General features: G+C 43.3%; 1 protein-coding gene across 1 annotated transcript; it reads right to left on the bottom strand.

The window, feature by feature from the left end:
- Positions 1 to 11,935: 11,935 nt before the first annotated feature.
- On the bottom strand, positions 11,936 to 17,139 carry LOC146670691 (MKRN2 opposite strand protein-like). Its single transcript, XM_085407720.1, has 4 exons — positions 15,139 to 17,139; positions 14,862 to 14,911; positions 13,183 to 13,351; positions 11,936 to 12,952 (listed from the first exon to the last, which is right to left on the bottom strand). The coding sequence occupies exons 1-4, from the start codon at positions 15,339 to 15,341 to the stop codon at positions 12,721 to 12,723; spliced, it is 654 nt and encodes a 217-aa protein (XP_085263846.1). The 5' UTR covers positions 15,342 to 17,139; the 3' UTR covers positions 11,936 to 12,720.
- Between the last annotated feature and the right edge of the window lie 2,954 nt (positions 17,140 to 20,093).

The following is a 20,093-nucleotide window of genomic DNA, read 5'->3' as shown; positions in this document are numbered from 1 at the left end:
AAATTCCAAAACACTTGCAAAATCCAAAACACGTACAAATTCCAAAACACGTACAAATTCCAAAACACTTGCAAAATCCAAAACACTTGCAAACTCAAAAACACATGCAAATTCCAAAACACAACGGAAGTGCTCCAGGACGCTAGGGGCAGTGTTGAGCTTTTGTTACCTAGTAACTACACAAGCCAGGAAGTACCAATGACCGGATTTGGGGTTTGCAGCCTTAAAGGCCGCATTTTAAGGCCGATTACGTCACAGCGACAAGAGAAGGCTTTCCCAATTCAAAGGCTGCTCGAAATGCGGCCCTCAAATGCGTCCATAATTTCCCTTCATGGCCCAACATATCCCAGACTTCATAGTGCGGTGGTGGTGTGGATAATTTTGCCGAAAAAAAAACGGTGGAAGCGGAGCGGAGGAAGAGTAAACTTTCAGAAGTAAGTACTGAATATTATGTCACTTATTTATGCGCAAATATTTTTTTAATGAAGAACATTAAACCATTATTGTTGGCCACATGTCGGGAAAGTTATGTGACATTAGTCATGTCTGTACTTTCAGAATTAACTTGGTTTTAAAGCCTTTACTTTAAAATATATATATATAGTCGACCTTAATCTGACAGAGAATGTGATGATTTTGTAGATAATTAAAGTCAGTCATATATCCACAAACACAACAGGCTGAAAGTCAGTGATGCTGCTCGGTTTGCAGTCCTGAACATCACGGCACAAGCAGGATTCACTGCACTGTTAATGTTAGCTATGTTATATTGCTGCCTCTGTTCGGTGGTGTCGAGCCAAACGGACTTTAACGTGTGTTTGAACGAGCTGACGGTTCACTCGTTAAGCTGAAAGAAAGATGCTTTAATCACAGCAGTCACACATGTGTCCACTGCACCATCTGGAACTCTTCTTGTTTACACTCGTAATAACACAAACACTAAATCCTGCTTCTCTGTGCTGTTGTGTAGCAGTGTGTACACCTGAGACTGTCACCTGTCTGTCTGTCCTGCACTCTCTCTCTGTTTCTTTCTCTCTGATTGTGGAATAAAAGTATGAACATGTGTTTATAAGTTACACTTGTGTCTGAATCCTGCAGCTTATCACACATTTGATTTCCATGTGTGACGACTGCAAGTGTCCAGAGTGAGGACAGACTGAGGGACCCACTGCTGCACATCATCTGTGAGGCTTTGCAGCCCTGATGATCCACCAGGACAAACTCAGCAGTGTGTGAGGAAGAGGAGGAGGAAGAGCCAGCAGCAGCTGACAGATGGAGAGAATAGACAGACTGTTCCCTGTTTGTGAAGGACTGCTAGAAAAGTTTAACAGAACTGTCTGTGCTGAATCAGTCTTATTAGGTAATGTTCACATAATGTGATCATCCCAGTGTTTCCAGTGTGGGAGAAAGTACTCAGGGCCTTCATGTTACACACTATGAAAGGCAGCAACAAGTTTAATGTTCAGAAACCTAAAGTCTGTATCAGCAGCAGAATGGAGCTAAAATAAATGTTGGTTTCAGTTCTATGAAGCTTTGAGTATTTTGGATCAGTAGCTGCTGTGTTTGTTGCATCATATTGCTGTAACTGTTTATATGCTTTATATATTCTGAGCTAAGTTGATCTATAGTGTTACATCATATTCTATAAGGATGTTATGTGTTTGTAGACTTTCTGCCCAGTTTGACCCATTTAGCAGACGTCAGCCTGTTTAAGGCTCTGATATCTATTCTGTGTGACTTACAGCAGTTATGACATGGTCTGATTTTCTCACCCAATAAAGGAATATTTCATATATCAGTCTACTCTTCATTCTATCAGACACAGCTATCACAGCTTGTACATTTTGTTTTTATAAATATATGTAAGCAATGAGCCAAATTTAGTAATGCCAACATGAAGGAACAACATTTGTCTCTTATATATGATACACCTATATATGCACTGTCAAAGATACTTGTCTTTGAGTGAAGATTTAAGGTGATAAGACATGTAAATAACTGCAACTTGAATCTGTACTGAGGCTCAGTATTTGACACAGAGTTCATGTTCACTGCTGTAATAGCTAATAATGATTAATATAATAACTAGAATATTGGCCATATTATATTTACATTACCAAAGTGATATGACTTTAGTCTCATGAACAACATCAGCTAATTCTTATTTACTAATTAATCTTGAAATGACTGTTCAGTACAGAAATGAAGCCCAAAAATCATGTTTTACTGTCCTGTGGTCTCAGCCTCAGATACTTATCAAATCACACAAAGCTCATGTAGAAACAAACAAACAAATGAACAAAATATGTTCTCCCTCATTTCTGTCAAACCAAGTTGTATGACACGTTTCCAGCGGTTAGTATCACGGTTGCTAGGCAACCTGGGAAGCGCGACGGAGACTAGACCGTCCCATACAGACAAACTTGCCGTTTATTTTGCAAATCGAGCTCAACACTGCCCCTAGCGTCCTGGAGCACTTCCGTTGTGTTTTGGAATTTGCAAGTGTTTTGGATTTTGCATGTGTTTTGGAATTTGCATGTGTTTTGGAGTTTGTACGTGCTTTGTCTCTAGGGGCCACCGTACTTTACTGATTACTTATTTTCAAAAGTAATTAATTACTTAGTTACTTTTTAAAAACACGATTTACAACCTGAATAGGTGATAAAGCGATAGATCTTTCAGCCCAATTCTACTTTTCTGCATAATCCATCATACAAAATGTAATCAAATGGAAAAGTCTCTTTTTAAAACTTGTTTTATTAGTTTTAATCTTTTAACTTTATGCATCAAGCAAAGATTTAATTATATGCAACATTCTCTGACTGGAAGAAATTAGTTTAACATTTAAACCTATTTTCTGCACATTCCAGCTCATAAAATAAAATATTTTGTGTGTTTACACTCAGTCTTTCAAATAGATGCAAGTAAAACACAGCAGAAAATAAATAAAGTCACAGACTCAGCGGTCCTGTTGCTCTATTTTCACCTGTAAAGCAGGCGGAGGTTTACCCTGGTGCAGGTGTGCTGCGGTCAGTGGAAGAATCCGCGAGTTTCTCTGTGAGTTTCCCATTACGTCGTAGCTACTCGGTGCTTGTTGGAAGTTTAGGGGTTTTTTCGCTGTAAAAAGAAGTTTTCTTCCCACGCACAGCGGACACTAATGTTTTTGTCACTTTTTATGGAATCAAACTCAAAGTAAAGTCAGTACTTCCACGCTTTAAACGCTGCACACTCATACTCTCTCTGCACTCGATATGTGATCCATTGTTGATCTGCACACAGCTGTTGTCACGAACGTCGCACTCGCTTACGTCACTGTCATGAGACATTCTCGCAAAAAATCACGGTTTTAGTAACGCAGTAACGCAGCGTTCCTACGGGAAAGTAACGGTAATCTAATTACCGTTTTTGCAATAGTAATCCCTTACTTTACTTGTTACTTGAAAAAAAGTAATCAGATTACAGTAACGCGTTACAAGTAACGCGTTACTGCCCATCTCTGCTCTCGACACCCGTACTGCCTCCCTGGGTTTGCATGTGATAATGTTGTTTATTAAAATAAGTTAGCATTAACACTTTGAGCCAGAGGTGGGACCAAGTCATTGTTTTGTCTCAAGTCTTTATCCTCAAGTCACAAGTCAAGTCTGAAGTAATGTCAGGCAAGTCAGAGTCGAGTCTCAAGTCACTGGTGTAAAAGTCCGAGTAAAGTCACAAGTCTGAAACTTTGAATTTCAAGTCCTTTCGAGTCTTTAAAAAAGAAAAAGAAAAAAAGAAGCATGTTGCAGTTATGCTAAATGTAAATATTAGACCATGTAATTTTTAAATCTGTGTTTTTCTCAACACATGACGAAATAGTGAACTTAGAAAATATACACAAATTGTGAAATTGCACCTCTATAAAATGCAGCTCAATTAAACTTAGCTCCAAGAATAATTTTCACCGACAGTTCTGAGATAAGCTGCATGTTATTCTTGGATGCGGTTGTAGGACCAGCTTTAAAATCGCATCAGAAAAATATCATACACGTTAAAAAAACTGTATCACCAACGGAGCCTGGACAACATTTGCTAGTTAGATGAAGTCATGAAGCACCACCTACGTTCTTTATGCAACTTCAACTGTCGGAGAAAGTTGAAGTTGTTCCATCTCTGTCTGTGATTATCTTCTTGCATGTTTTGCATATTGCATTTCGTTTTTTTGTTGACTACTTCATAGTTTATGTACCTGAAAAAAATAACTTTGAGCTTTTTTTTTTTCTTTTTAAAAAAAATCTGGTTAATTTGATTGGCTGTGCTACAGCTCACGCACACATACAGTGGGGCAAAAAAGTATTTAGCCACCGATTGTGCAAGTTCCCCCACCTAAAATGATGACAGAGGTCAGTAATTTGCACCAGAGGTACACTTCAACTGTGAGAGACAGAATGTGAAAAAAAAATCCATGAATCCACATGGTAGGATTTGTAAAGAATTTATTCGTAAATCAGGGTGGAAAATAAGTATTTGGTCAATAACAAAAATACAACTCAATACTTTGTAACATAACCTTTGTTGGCAATAACAGAGGTCAAACGTTTACTATAGGTCTTTACCAGGTTTGCACACACAGTAGCTGGTATTTTGGCCCATTCCTCCATGCAGATCTTCTCGAGAGCAGTGATGTTTTGGGGCTGTCGCCGAGCAACACGGACTTTCAACTCCCGCCACAGATTTTCTATGGGGTTGAGGTCTGGAGACTGGCTAGGCCACTCCAGGACTTTCAAATGCTTCTTACGGAGCCACTCCTTTGTTGCCCGGGCGGTGTGTTTTGGATCATTGTCATGTTGGAAGACCCAGCCTCGTTTCATCTTCAAAGTTTTCACTGATGGAAGGAGGTTTTGGCTCAAAATCTCACGATACATGGCCCCATTCATTCTGTCCTTAACACGGATCAGTCGTCCTGTCCCCTTGGCAGAAAAACAGCCCCATAGCATGATGTTTCCACCCCCATGCTTCACAGTAGGTATGGTGTTCTTGGGATGCAACTCAGTATTCTTCTTCCTCCAAACATGACGAGTTGAGTTTATACCAAAAAGTTCTACTTTGGTTTCATCTGACCACATGACATTCTCCCAATCCTCTGCTGTATCATCCATGTGCTCTCTGGCAAACTTCAGACGGGCCTGGACATGCACTGGCTTCAGCAGCGGAACACGTCTGGCACTGCGGGATTTGATTCCCTGCCGTTGTAGTGTGTTACTGATGGTGACCTTTGTTACTTTGGTCCCAGCTCTCTGCAGGTCATTCACCAGGTCCCCCCGTGTGGTTCTGGGATCTTTGCTCACCGTTCTCATGATCATTTTGACCCCACGGGATGAGATCTTGCGTGGAGCCCCAGATCGAGGGAGATTATCAGTGGTCTTGTATGTCTTCCATTTTCTGATGATTGCTCCCACAGTTGATTTTTTCACACCAAGCTGCTTGCCTATTGTAGATTCACTCTTCCCAGTCTGGTGCAGGTCTACAATACTTTTCCTGGTGTCCTTCGAAAGCTCTTTGGTCTTGGCCATGGCGGAGTTTGGAGTCTGACTGTTTGAGGCTGTGGACAGGTGTCTTTTATACAGATGATGAGTTCAAACAGGTGCCATTCATACAGGTAACGAGTGGGGGACAGAAAAGCTTCTTACAGAAGACGTTACAGGTCTGTGAGAGCCAGAGATTTTCCTTGTTTGAGGTGACCAAATACTTATTTTCCACCCTGATTTACGAATAAATTCTTTACAAATCCTACCATGTGGATTCATGGATTTTTTTTTCACATTCTGTCTCTCACAGTTGAAGTGTACCTCTGGTGCAAATTACTGACCCCTGTCATCATTTTAAGTGGGGGAACTTGCACAATCGGTGGCTGACTAAATACTTTTTTACCCCACTGTACGTACGGGTGTGGTTTGAATAAATAATGCCCACTTTCTATATAATATGCGTGTTAAATTTTATATTTGGGGTGAAATATCAAGTCTTTTCAAGTAAACCGGTTCAAGTCCAATTCAAGTCCCAGGTCACTGCTGTAAAAGTCCAAGTCAAGTCAGTCTTAGAACATTTTTTCAAGTCAAGTTTAAAGTCATAAAATTAATGACTCGACTCTGACTCGAGTCCAAGTCACATGACTCGAGTCCACACCTCTGCTTTGAGCCTAGCTACAAGTTAACACTAAATATAAATAGTAACACATATCGTATAATGTCACCCCCGCCCACATCTGTGCCAGAGCACATTTTGAGCAGGCTACTAAAACCAGAGTTATAAAAAATATATGCAATGAGTTTTTTAGAGAGAGATAGAGAGGGATATGGACAGCGAGTCATGAGATGTGAGAGATTTGTGATGTTTGGAGTATGTAGTTAGTGTGTTGTGTAGTCATTTGTTTTGTTTTGTGTGTCAGTGAGGGCACTTATGAACGTCACAAAGGCAGTGTAAACTCTGTCTCCAGGACGAGTGATCCACTTCCTGTTGTCAGACCTGCAGGTTTATCCCTGTGGGGGTTCTCCTCTGTCTTGTGGTGGACAAACTACTTTTTCTTATTGTGTCACCTGATTGTTCTTTAATTTTAGTTTTAGTAGTATTCTTAAAAGGTTGTACCAAAATCACCAGATGCATCGGCTGCATTTTTAGGTCTGTAGTTGTGTAAAACTTTATTGTTTATCAAATTTGTGCATAAGTTTTTAAAATAAAATGAACGTTTTTATGTTCTTGTGTGATTTCAGATCAGTTGTAGGTTGTGCTGAAAAAACAATGAAACAAACAAGGTGAGAAAAAATGAATAATAAATGTAAAATCAAACGTAGTTAAAAGTGAGCCGTTATATCCTGAAGCCCAGCGGGTTAATTGTTGTGTAAATTTAAGCAAACAATTTCATTACTTGTAATAAAAAGAGTGAAACTGAAGTTAGACTTGTGTTTGTAACTGAACCATGTTTTGTAGCTTTCTGGATTTTATACTTATTGGGCTGCATATTTATTTATTATACAGGCTATACCAGGGGTCGGCAACCTTTTTGATGATGAGTGCCATCTAAATTTCCTCAGAAGTCAATGTGCCATATGATTGCATTAGCAATAGATTTAATAACGCTCTATATCAACAGTTACACACTATATAGGACAACTTTATAGAATTATATTTGAATATTTGTTCGCAGATGTTGGCAGCTATCAGTGAATAGTTATCAGCTATTATGAAAAAAAAAAAGACTTTTTATCCATAACAGCAAATGAACTGTACAACAGAAAATGCAAATGCTATTTATGGTCTCCTCACAACAATGATAAGAAAAATAAACTGGGCCAATATGGCATGTTTGTTAACACAGAGATACACATGTTCAGAATCAGAATCAGAATCAGAATACTTTATTGATCCCTGGGGGAAATTATTTTTTGTTACAGTGCTCCATTTTAAACCAACATTAAGACAAGACAGACAATACGCTAACTAAGAATAGTACAATATATACATATATATACATACATACATACATAAGTCACTTATAAATAAATATGTGATCTCTGGTCTCCAGCATTCAGACGGCTACCTGAGGACAGTCATGTGAGAGAAAATCTGCTCACACAGACATGTAGAGCCAAGGGGCGATCGTGGCTCAAGAGTTGGGAGTTCGCCTTGGAAGGTTGCCGGTTCGAGCCCCGGCTTGGACAGTCTCGGTCGTTGTGTCCTTGGGCAAAACACCCGTTGCCTACTGGTGGTGGTCAGAGGTGGCGCCAGTATCCGGCAGCCTCGCCTCCGTCAGTGCGCCCCAGGGCGGCTGTACCTTGCCATCACCAGTGTGTGTGAATGGGTGGATGACTGGTTGTGTAAAGCGCTTTGGGGTCCTTAGGGACTAGTAAAAAGCGCTATACTGTCAATAAGGCCTCTGCAATGTTCTGAAGACAGTTAAAGTTGTCAGGCAGTGATGTCCAGCAGGTGAAAATGCAGCTCCATGAACACACACAGCTGTGGATTCCAGCTGCATTCGTAGTTCTGCAAACTTTGACCCCACAGAGTCGAGCTTTTCAGTTCAATCAGCTGCATTTCAATGTCCTCTGTTTCCAAACAGCAGTGTTGGGGAGTAACGGAATACATGCACCGCCGTTACGTATTTAAAATACAAAATATGAGTAACTGTATTCCGTTACAGTTACCGTTTAAAAAGGTGGTATTCAGAATACAGTTACTTTGTTGAAATAAATGGATTACACTGCGGTACTTTCCTGTTTCATATTGTCGCGGGTCAGGACTGTTTGGGTTTGTTTGACAGCTACGTTCTGTTGTTCCAGGCGGCAGCGTTACGGTTGCCATGGTTACAGGGCGACGCGCTCTCTCTCTCTGCGACTGTGTGTTTCCTGGGTGAGAGAGCGCCTTTTCGTTGTTGTTGTTGTTGTTGTGCTAAGCTAACAGGCAGAATGCTACAAGCATAGCTCTAAAGAATGTAGCATCATGGGTAGTGTAGTCCGTGCTGCTGGGAGAATGGACTGCCATACACGTTATGTGTCTGTGAGCGCGAGGAGGGAGAAAAAGGGGAGTGGAAAGGTACGAGTTGTCATTGAGGAAAAACGGGAGCTGGAAGCATGTAAATATAATAATAACCACTTCAGCCAAGAAGAGAGCCTGACGAGCCCAGTTGTAAGTAAGCTATTAAGACTCGACTGTACGCTGTGTTCGTGTTTTCCTCCGAAAACAATAAGTTCCGTTGGAGCCTTTCAACGCCTCTCTCTGTCTCTCGCAAGAAAAGTTGACCCACACAACAAAGTAAAGCTATTTTTCGGCTACGAGCCGACAGGGACCCCGCCGTATTAGTCAGAGGTCCCTTTACTACAGTTCGGAGTCGCGGACCTTCAGTAATAGTAATAAATCACACAGCAATAGTACATTCATGTTGTTGTAAAAAGCACGATAATATATTAAGTAATCCAAAGTATTCAGAATACGTTACTGTCATTGAGTAACGTAACGGAATACGTTACAGAATACATTTTGGGGCATGTATTCTGTATTCTGTAATGGAATACATTTTAAAAGTAACCTTCCCAACACTGACAAACAGTTAATGCGAGACAAATCCAGCTGCTCATTAAAGCTTTCTGGATTGATCGAGTTTACGGATGTATCCGTGTATCTCCGTGGTGCTGATGCTGCGCTGAGCAGACAGCTCCTGAAACTGCCAGCTAGCAACGTCCCTCTCACTGGTAGGCTAAGTTATTTTTAGCTAATTACAAGTTGAATCTGGTAGTTGGGGTTGTTAGCTAAGATACTGTCATTAAGAAGCGGCACAACTAATGTGTCTATGCAACAAGGGCGTAGATTTGGCATTTTAAATGAGAATAAGAAAGAAAAGTATTTCCTTGTGCCCCCCTCTCCCTGTTAATGCCCTACCTGCCCCCCTGGCAACACTTTGCTAGACCCGCCCCTGCACAGTTACCAGCTGTCAGCTACCTAAAAAAGGATCCTGGTGTTATTAGTCTCTCAGAAACAGTTCATAACTTCAACTCATCCATGTCACCTAAAAGGTAAACCTGTTTCTCCATCACTGTTCAGCTCTGATGGTTCAGTAAGGACATCTCCTGGTTTCATCTTCATGTTTCCCTCTCACCACATATCCAAACCTACATCATGACCAGCAGCTTTACAGCTGTGGCTCCAGCAAACATCAGCTGATACTAGAAAGTAATATTAAATAAATTCTAACAACAGCTGATCAAACGTGCTGCTGTTGTTTAGCGCGACATCTGCTGGTTTCCTCTTTCTGGCACAAAGTGAGCGATAAACAAGAGAGAAAAGATGATCAGCTGATCATTGATCAGTTTCATGATTGAAGGAGCAACAGGAGAGGGAGGGGGAGGATGAGAGGAGAAGAAGCAGCTGTGCAGCGTAAAGACGCAGAAAAACTGCAGCTTTGTGTCTTTTTCCATTCTAGCTGAAGTCCGGGACAAACTGTGTTTCTTTTCACCTCAATACCAAACGCATAATAATTTCTCTGAATACAAAACGATTCTGTTTTTTACAGGACGGTCATGCCGACCACAGAGCTAGCCCTCCTGATCAGTTTCTCCAGCCTGGATGAGTCCCTCTTTGCTGTGCTGCTCCCCCAGCACACCACAGCATAGAAAAGTACTCCAGCAACCACCGACTGGTAAAACATCCTCAGGAGCTTCCTGCAGATGTTAAAAGACCTCAGCCTCCTGAGGAAGTACAGTCGGCTTTGGGCTTTTTTATACAGGTGCTCTGTGTTGCATGACCAGTCCAGTTTATTGTCCACCCACAGCCCGAGGTACTTGTACTTGTTGACCACCTCCACCTCCTCTCCCTCTATCTGAACCGGCAGTGGACCTTCTCTGGACCTCCCGAAGTCCACAACCAGTTCCTTAGTCTTTGAGGTGTTGAGTTGCAGGTGGTTTGTGTGACTCCATGCGACAAAGTTCCTCACCAGACTTCTGTACTCCTCTTCCTGATCATCCCAGATACACCCCATGATGGCCGTGTCATCTGCAAACTTCTGAATGTGGCATAATTCAGAGTTGTAGCAGAAGTCAGAGGTGTACAGGGTGAGGAGAAGAGGGGACAGCACAGTTCCCTGTGGTGCTCCTGTGCTGCTGACCACAGTGTCAGACGTGATGTCCTTCAGCCTGACGTACTGTGGTCTGTCGGTGAGGTAGTCGGAGATCCAAGCCACCAGGCAGGGGTCCACCTGCATCCTGTTCAGTTTTTCCTGAAGCATACAGGGCCAGATGGTATTAAAGGCACTGGAAAAGTCAAGAAACAGGATCCTGACCGTGCCTTTTCCCCCATCCAGGTGTGAGTGGGCTCTGTGTAGGAGGTACAGGATGGCATCCTCCACTCCGACACCCGCCTTGTATGCAAACTGTAGTGGGTCCTGGGCATGTTGTACCTGTGGTCGGAGGAGGTTGAGGAAGAGCCGCTCTAGAGTCTTCATAAGATGTGACGTCAGTGCCACCGGTCGGAAGTCATTCAGCTCATTGGGCCGGTTCTTTTTAGGGACCGGGACGATGCAGGATGTCTTCCATAGGGCGGGCACTCTCCCCAGTCGCAGACTGAGATTGAAGACTCGTTGTAGCGGCTCCCCAAGTTCAGCAGCACACGCCTTTATGTATGTGTTGTGTTACTTTACAGATTATTTATCTTCAAACATAATTAGTTACTTTATTACTTAGTTACTTTTTAAAAACATGATACACAACCTGAATAAGTAGAATGTAGAAGAATGGGAGGCAGAGCCTTCAGTTTTCAGGCCCCTCTTCTGTGGAACCAGCTTCCAGTTTGGATTCAGGAGACAGACACTATCTCTACTTTCAAGATTAGGCTTCAAACTTTCCTTTTTGCTAAAGCATATAGTTAGGGCTGGACCAGGTGACCCTGAATCCTCCCTTAGTTATGCTGCAATAGACGTAGGCTGCCGGGGGATTCCCATGATGCACTGGGTGTTTCTTGTTCACTCACTATGTATTAACAGACCTCTCTGCATTGAATCATATCTGTTATTAACCTCTGTCTCTCTTCCACAGCATGTCTTTATCCTGTCTTCCTTCTCTCACCCCAACCAATCACAGCAGATGGCCCCGCCCCTCCCTGAGCCTGGTTCTGCTGGAGGTTTCTTCCTGTTAAAAGGGAGTTTTTCCTTCCCACTGTCGCCAAAGTGCTGCTCATAGGGGGTCATATGATTGTTGGGTTTTTCTCTGTATGTACTGTACCATATGAAGCACCTTGAGGCGACTTTTGTTGTGATTTGGCGCTACATAAATAAAATAGAATTGACCTTTCAGCCCAATTCTATTTTCCTGCATAATCCATCACAATGTAATCAAATGAAAAAGTCTCTTTTTAAAATTTATTTTATTTGTTTTAATCTTTGCATCAAGCAAATATTAAATTATATGCAACAGTGTTTAAAAGTGTTTAACTTGTTTAACATTTAAACCTATCACCTGCAGCATATAAAATAAAATCGTGTTTTGTGTATATACTCTTTCCAACAGATGAAAGTAAAACACATCAGAAAAGAAATAAAATCACAGATTCAGCAGCACTGAGTCGTGTTGCTCTTAAATTTATTGTCACCAGTTTAGCAGGAGTGGGGCGGGTGGAGGTTTGCCCACAGCGGTCATGTCAGTGGGAGGATCCGGGGGTTTCTCTGTGAATGTCACGTTCCCGTGGCAGCGTGCTCGCTGCTCGCTCAGATCTGAAGTTTAATGTTTCGCTGTAAGAAGTTTTCTTCCCACGCAGAGTGTACAGTGGACGCTAATGTTTTTATCACTTTTTATGGACTAAAACTCAAAGTAATGTGAGTACTTCCACGCTTTAAATGCTGCATGGTCGTACTTTCACGGTCATGGCGATGACCATCCCGCCACATTCTGCCCCCTCAGGGTGAAAACCTGCAGCTCCACGCCAGAGAGCTGCAGGAAGTGTGATTTAAGAAACTTTATTTCAGAATAAAATAAAAGATGTAATTTCCTCTGAGACCCTCGGTGTGGCTCAGGGACAACAAAAGGTCAAAATTCACACAACTAACGAGCTAAAGAAGATCAGGTGGAGGACGAGCAGCCCCAGGTTCAAATCCTCACACACACAGACATGAACCAAAGCTCTGTGTCTGTGTCTGTGTGTGTGCGTAGGTCAGTTCATTGCACATCAGGTCTGACACAAGCGTCACATGTGACCAATGACAGCTGCTCAGCTGCTGGGCTCCGCCCCCTGAGCGTGCTGCTGTCGGTCCACCTTGTAGAACTGGTGTTTCTGGATGTGCCGGTACAGCGTGGTGTATTTGGACACCCTCCTCATCCTCGGCAGGATGAAGGTGTGGGTGAAGTCGTCTCTGCTCAGAGCGCCGCGGCCCTCGGCTGCCAGAACGCCGTTCACAAAGTGCAAGCAGAAGCTGAAGCAGTTGTGGTTGTTTTCATCAAACCTGCGACACACAGAGAGAAAAGCTGTCGACAGATTTCTACACCTGCAGGTGATGGTGGTGATGGTGGTGAAGGCGCCGTGGCGGCGAAACACGCCTGTGTCTGGCGACCACCGCGGGTCACCTCGAACCTGTCTGACAGCGAGGGAGGCTCATAACGACAGAACGCGTTCAAGCTTCCTGCCTTCAAACAGCTCTCAGGTAAACTGTCAGGAAGGTCAGGTGTGAGTTACCTGTGCCAGGCAGGGTCCCACATAGGCCCGTCAGAGAAGCGCTCCAGGTACTGGTCCCACTGAGCGAGCAGGTGGAACATGTCGGGTCGGACCAGAGGGACGCTGATGCTGCGCTCCCAGCCGCTCTGATCCCTGCGGACGCCGCCACGAGTGTAGTTATACACAACACCTGCACACAGGTAGGAGGAGCTGATCACTCTGATCACTGGCCACGGGTCATCGATCACATTGATTATTGATCATTGTTTGGCTGCAGAGCTGAAATCTGTCAGGCGCTGCGGGAGGATCACATCACATCTGTCTGAGATGAATGATTCATAACGTTAAATTTAGAGAACATAAAAATAAATTATTTATAAAATCTAAATTATTAAAATTAGGAGATTTAGTGAAACCACGGACACTATTAATTACGTTTAAGGCTAAAAAATAATATTTTGCCTTTTAAGTTACAAAGAGTATTTTTAACGTGTTCGGGGGGAGAAGACAGAAGGAAATTTTATTTTAAGCGTCAGCTACACAAAGATTAATGAGTCCAACGGTTAGAGGTATACGACTGTGGAAGTGTCTTCATCATCATTTAAAGAGTTGTATAAATTTACATTGTTTTAAAAAGTGTTACATGTATAAAATTAAAATTAAAAAACTAAGCTGTAGTGCCTCTTCACCTCACTGTACAATACCTTGTGCAATACTTTTTGTAAATAGTCAACAGTGCAATAGACTCAATACTTGAAATGTGCAATTCACTTGTATTTTTATTTTTTATTCCTATTTATTCTATTTATCCCCTTTGTATATTTTATTTATATTGTCTCTGTATTTATATATGTGTGTGTGTGTGTGTGTGTGTGTGTGTGTGTGTGTGTGTGTATATATATATATATATATATATATAACAATTCTGTAACTGTAACTTCGGTCGTTGCTGTGCTTTTTGGAAGTCGAATTTCCCAGAGGAACCCACCCGAGGGATTAATAAAGTTCTATCTTATCTTATCTTATCTTATCTTATCTTATCTTAAAACGATAACTCAATATGAAATTGGAGTTCACTGAAAAAGGATCCATTATTTTATTTACTCATCTTTTCTCCTTGTTACTATGTGGAGTGGTATATTCTGATTGTAAATGTGTTGTTAGGACCGGAGATAAATGTTAATGTTAGTTTGTTCCTTGACTTTTGGTGCCCGCTTGCAATATAAGTTGGATTGTAGAGAGGGGGCGGGGTTTAATAAGAATATTTTCTTCTTCCTGCTGCTTTTCACACGTGGTTGCTTTACTGATAGAAAGTGTGGTTGGTTTGTCTGAAAGAACTAACTGTGGAAGCTGTTGACCAAGTGTGAAATAAATAAATGAAATGTTTAAACGTGTCTGAAAGTTTGATTTTGGTGTCAGTCGGTAAAGTCGCCGACTGACACCGACGCTCTGCACTCGCCTTCGTCCTTCCTGTCGCCGTGACCGAACTGAGACGTGGTTGAACGTCTTTGATTAGATGAAATCAGGGATATGGCAGGTCGGGGGCGTGGTCAGCGATCATGTAGCGTCCTATTGCGAGAGGATGGTGACTGTCTGCGAACGTTTGATCTGAAGCTGAAACGACACCTGACCAAGCCTCCACCTGTCTGCTCGCACCTGAGCCCACGATCACCAGGTGACCTTTGACCTCAGAGACCTACCTTTGGTGTTGGAGATGCCGGTGTGAAGATCAGCCGCCCCATCAAAGTCTCTGAGGATCAAACAGCAGGATACACTGGTTAGACTGGGTACACTGATTGGACTGGTGGGATTGATTTAGTAATTCTACTGGGTACACTGGTTATACTCGTATCACCTGGTCCAGTATGATGACTGGTTCAAACTTCTTCATGTTCCTGTGGGTACACTGACTGTGTACCTGGCAGTGTGCTCACCTGTGTGTAAACACCTGAGTACCTTCACCTGTGTGTGTGTTACCTGTCCAGGTTGTCGTGTGCAGGTGTGACCAGCAGGCAGCAGGACGTCTTGTGCCCATTGGTGAAGGGGGAGGGGAGGCTGACTGGCGCCTCCTGCAGTCTGCTCCCCCTCAGCTCCTCCCCGCAGCTCGGGCACTGCTCCGGCACAGAGAAGCAGAAGATCTCCTTCTGACAGTGAGTCAGACGGATCACGCTGCGCTCCATCACCTCCTCCTCTCTCGTCTCCTCTCGTCCTGCTCCTCCGTTTCTCCTCTTTGACTTCTGCCTTCCTCTTCTTCTCTCCTTCTCCTTTTCAACCGTCTGCGCGGTTACAGCCTATCAGATAACATCACTGTCTGGCCCCAGCCTATCGGGTTGTGGGTGCAGTCACAAAGATGGTCACGTGACCAGGCTCACCTGTCACTTTTTCCCCTCGAACAAGGCGACCTTTGGACTGCGTGGGCAGTGTTGTCACGGAAACGGGACCTGAGCTGCAGTGCATTCTGGGATTTCAATGTCCTGTAATCACAGGCCTGCTTTCATTTAAAGAGCACATTTAAAAACACAAAATGCTGCACAAAAACAAAACAAAGAGCACATCAACTCACACCGCTCCAAACGGAAAAAGAGACTTAAAAACAGGAAGCGAAGATGCCTGTCTCATATTTAAAGGCAACGTATTCCAAAGTTTGGGAGACACAGTTGAAAAAGTTCTCCTCCAAGTTCCAGCCTAGTTTTCGGGACAACCAAAAGCAGCTGGTCAGCTGATCTAAGGGCCGGCGAGGGAATACAAGGCTGAAGAACATCAGAGAGGTATGGAGGAGCAGGACCGTTCATAAGCCAATGTTAGGACTTCTGTGATAAACAGGAAGCCGACGATGAGAAGATGCTGCGTGTGATAGTGAAGAGACGGGCAGCAGCATTTTGAATAAGCTGAAGACGTTACAGCAGGAAGTGCCATACAAAATAAAAGACAGAGAAATTTGAGAACAACTGTCATTATTTCCAGAGAACAAGGAGAACAGCCGGCTTTGACTGCAGTCGTCACTGAGCTGTGATTGGCCGAGCACACAGGACACGCCTCAGTTTCTCCGTCTCACCTGTCAGGAACACCTGATACACGAGCTTCGAAGTCAGATGACAGATTTGCATCTCACTGGAAGTCGACCAATCACATTTCACTTAGATGGAAACCAGAGGTTCCCGTCACTCTGACACAGTCAGAAGATCTGACATCATCCGGTTTTATCATCACGTTGAACGTGACTGAAGCAGCTCTGCTTCAGGGCAGCTTCCTGTCCTGAGACTCTGATCGTCTCTTCCATGTTTTGGTTCTGCACCAGATGAGCCGATCGCATTTCATTTCCCCGATCTCCTGCACGACGACACGGCTGACCAGCCCTCCCCTCTGTCAGCACCAGCTGCTGCCTGTGGGCCTCAATCTGCCAATTGCAGTGACTTTTACTTTCCACAATAAAACAGACCTTTCAGCTTTTATTTTGAAGAGCTGGATGTAAATGTGCTCGTCAGCACTCGGCTCAGCTTCTGTAGTTTTAATGTGGCTGTAAATAAAACAGGCACTATGGAAAGATTCAGGCGTGTTTCACAGCATGTCTGTGGGATCGCACATACCGACCTCATCATCAAACACACTGCTGCTTGCGCTCTATCTAACCTATTAGTGTTAGGTGGGGTTGGGGGGGCACCGAGGCTCTCATTAGTTCCCAGAACTTAAAAAAATTGTGCAAACTCGTTGCCTCAAAAAAAGTAATGCTTACTGAAGATAACGACATCGTGCTCAAAGTTTCTGACTGTGCAGGACGAACTTTTACCCTCTGACAAACATTTCAGCTTCTACTACATTCAAAAACTATTTGTGGTAACTTTTTAAAATTTGCTGACACACTAATTAAATGCAACTAAATCACATTATGTTTGATCTCGTTGAACTTTAGAGATTTCTGGTACAACATTTAATATAAACACTGTATGATTTAAACATAATAATTAACAACAAACTTTTATTTTCAAATCCACAATCAGGTGATCATCCAACATCCTGTTCTACTGAACAGCAAATGAGTACAATGTCATCACTGTAGCTTTTGTTATTTAATTATATTTTAAATATTGTCATGGTCCTGAGTCTGAGGACTCGGTGTTTTGTGTTTCTTTACATTATTCTTTGTTCTCGGTTATTCTGTTTTGTATTTTGTTTAGGTTTGCTATGTGTTAGTGTTTTGTTTCATGCCTGCCTGTGTTCCCTCTGTCTGTCCATGGTGTTATTGTGTATGCTCATGAGTCTGCCGGTCAAGTTCAGTGTCCTGTCTGGGTCTCTGTGTCTGTTAGTTTCCTGTTTTATTCTGAAAGTTCATGTCTCATGTCAGTGTGTTCAGTTTTACCTCTCCCCTGTCTCGTTAGCCTAATTGCTCCCAGCTGTGTCTCCCTCCTGTGGCCCATTCCCTGATTACTCCCCGTGTATTTAAGCCCTGTGTTTTCCTGTGCTCTCTGTCGCGTCATCTGTTTAATTCCTTCTCAGTCTGCATTATTCTGTTACCCGGTATTCATTCTGCGTCTCTCTGCCATCTCTCTTTGTGCATTTTGCTCCTCCTCCCATGAGTGTCTGGTTTAAATGGCCTGTAAATGGCCTGTATTTATATAGCGCTTTACTAGTCCCTAAGGACCCCAAAGCGCTTTACACATCCAGTCATCCACCCATTCACACACACATTCACACACTGGTGATGGCAAGCTACATTGTAGCCACAGCCACCCTGGGGCGCACTGACAGAGGCGAGGCTGCCGGACACTGGCGCCACCGGGCCCTCTGACCACCACCAGTAGGCAACGGGTGAAGTGTCTTGCCCAAGGACACAACGACCGAGACTGTCCAAGCCGGGGCTCGAACCGGCAACCTTCCGATTACAAGGTGAACTCCCAACTCTTGAGCCACGATCGATTTAAGTTTTGTTCTTTAGTTTTCCCAGTTTAGGTTTGTTTACTCCCCGCTCTGCTCTTCCTGTTTTGTCACCTTCTCACCGCTGTAAATAAACACTCACTCGCACCCCAGCCAGTACCTGCATTTTGGATCCTTTTTTCAATACACCACACGACTGCCCCCAGCCGTGACAAATATGATCACATTTAAATGTTATATTTAGTTGTTAGCCTATTTAATAATCTCACAATGAAACAAAGTCTCAGATGTAATTATTCTACACCAAGTTTAGGCTTCCTGTAGCTTTGTATTGTAGTTACATCACTGACATAATCAATATAAATGTATTTATTGTCTCCAGATCAAACAACACAGAAGCTGGCGTGTTGTAGTATGTTAAGGATGGTTTATTTCCATTACTGCCTGAAGAAAGTCTTTAACACTGTCCCAGCTTCCCTCCAGTACAGTGGCAGTGGCTGTGGGTTGGAGAGCCAATTACCTTGATCCTGCAGGTGACCATCTTCACTGACTGCACCACCTGTGACGGAGGACTCATCTCACCTGATGTAAGCAAACATATTCTTTAGAACACCGACTTATTTGCTTTCTTAAACGTTTTTCTTGTATTTGCTACAGAACAGACCTCAGGACAGACAATCGAGCTGCGTTATTACACTATTACCAAACAATATTGTAAGTTTGATATAAACATGATGCCATCCATCCATTTACTTCCACTCATCTGCAGCTGGGTCGTGGAGACTGGCAGTCTAAGCAGAGAACCCCCACACCTCCCTCCCCCGTAGCTCATCCAGGGGAACTCCAGAGTGTGCTGGTCCTGGGACACGCCCACAACCCCTCAGCCAGGAGGCATCCTAGTCAGACCACGTGAACTGGCTGCTTTCAATGTGGATGAGCAGCAGCTCTACTCTGAGCCCAGCTTGAGTGACTCTTCACCAGGATGGACTCCCTCCACATCACTGCAGCTGTGGCCCCAATCCATCCATCTCTCGTTCTCGTGAACAACACACTCCTCAACTTGGGGCACCAACTCATCCCTGATGCAGAGTGGGCACTCCATCCTTTTCTGGCTGAGGATCGTGGCCATAGATTTAGAGGTGGTGACTCTCATTTCAGCCACTCCACACTCAGTCGTGATTCGCTCCAGTGAGAGCAGGAGGCCACCACCTGATGGCTGACCAAGCCCAACAGAACCCCAACAGGACCCCTCTTCAGCTTCATGCTCATTACCACCAACAGGCACCAACCACCCTAAAGTCACAGCTCCTTGCAGCAGCCTCAACGATATCCATCCTCAGCAATGTTCCCTCACTGCTGGCACGGTTTCTGCACACAGAAAATCTGCTTTGTGCACAAAAACAAATCTACCCTGAATTGAAATTAAAACTTTAACAATTCTGTTTTGCAGTGTTAGTCAGTGAGTGACTGGCTGATGCGATTCACATTCGTATATACGCAGCTAATCAACGTGGTTGACAGGCTATGACAGCGTCCTTATGTTAGTTGTTAGTTGTTTAGGGAGGGGAAGTTTTAGGAGTGACGGCGTGTTTGAGATGTGAGACATTTGTGACGTTTAGCACAAATCTTGTGTAGTTAGTGTGTAGTTAGCGTGTAGTTAGTGTGTAGTTAGTGTGTAGTGTAGTCAACAGTGTTGTTGTGTGTCAGAACAATGAGGCGACTGCTGAGTGTTACAGGTGTTACAGCAGTGACACATCTGCTGCTGTCAGGCCTGCAGGTATCAGGCTGTTGTTCTCCTTCATCTCATAGTGGACAGAAATTATTTTTGGAGCGGCACAAATAATTTTTGTGACATCAGATTTGATGCAGAACAGCTGATTGTTCTGTAAATAGTTTGAAATGTTTATTTAATAAACGCCTTGGCTGCATTTTTAGGTAAACAGCTGCAAAACACTTTGTTGTTTGCATGACTCAGTTACTTTTTTGAAGAAGTAACTATATAATTAATTACCCAGCATTGGTCATTATTTACTGTATTTCCAGACAGAGTTACAGACTCT

The sequence above is a fragment of the Rhamphochromis longiceps genome, linkage group LG5 (assembly GCF_057381845.1).
Source record: "Rhamphochromis longiceps isolate RC_006_pf linkage group LG5, R_longiceps_female_GT1.1, whole genome shotgun sequence".
NCBI classification, from domain to species: Eukaryota; Metazoa; Chordata; class Actinopteri; order Cichliformes; family Cichlidae; genus Rhamphochromis; species Rhamphochromis longiceps.
This window is presented reverse-complemented; position numbering and strand designations above follow the sequence as displayed.

Coding starts and splice junctions, on each gene's coding strand:
- LOC146670691 (XM_085407720.1), bottom strand. CDS start 15,341: ATGGAGCGCAGCGTGATCCGTCTGACTCACTGTCAGAAGGAGATCTTC. Junction 14,912..15,138: donor GCACACGACAACCTGGACAG/GTAACACACACA, acceptor TTTGATCCTCAG/AGACTTTGATGGGGCGGCTG. Junction 12,953..13,182: donor TGGGACCCTGCCTGGCACAG/GTAACTCACACC, acceptor TGTGTGTCGCAG/GTTTGATGAAAACAACCACA.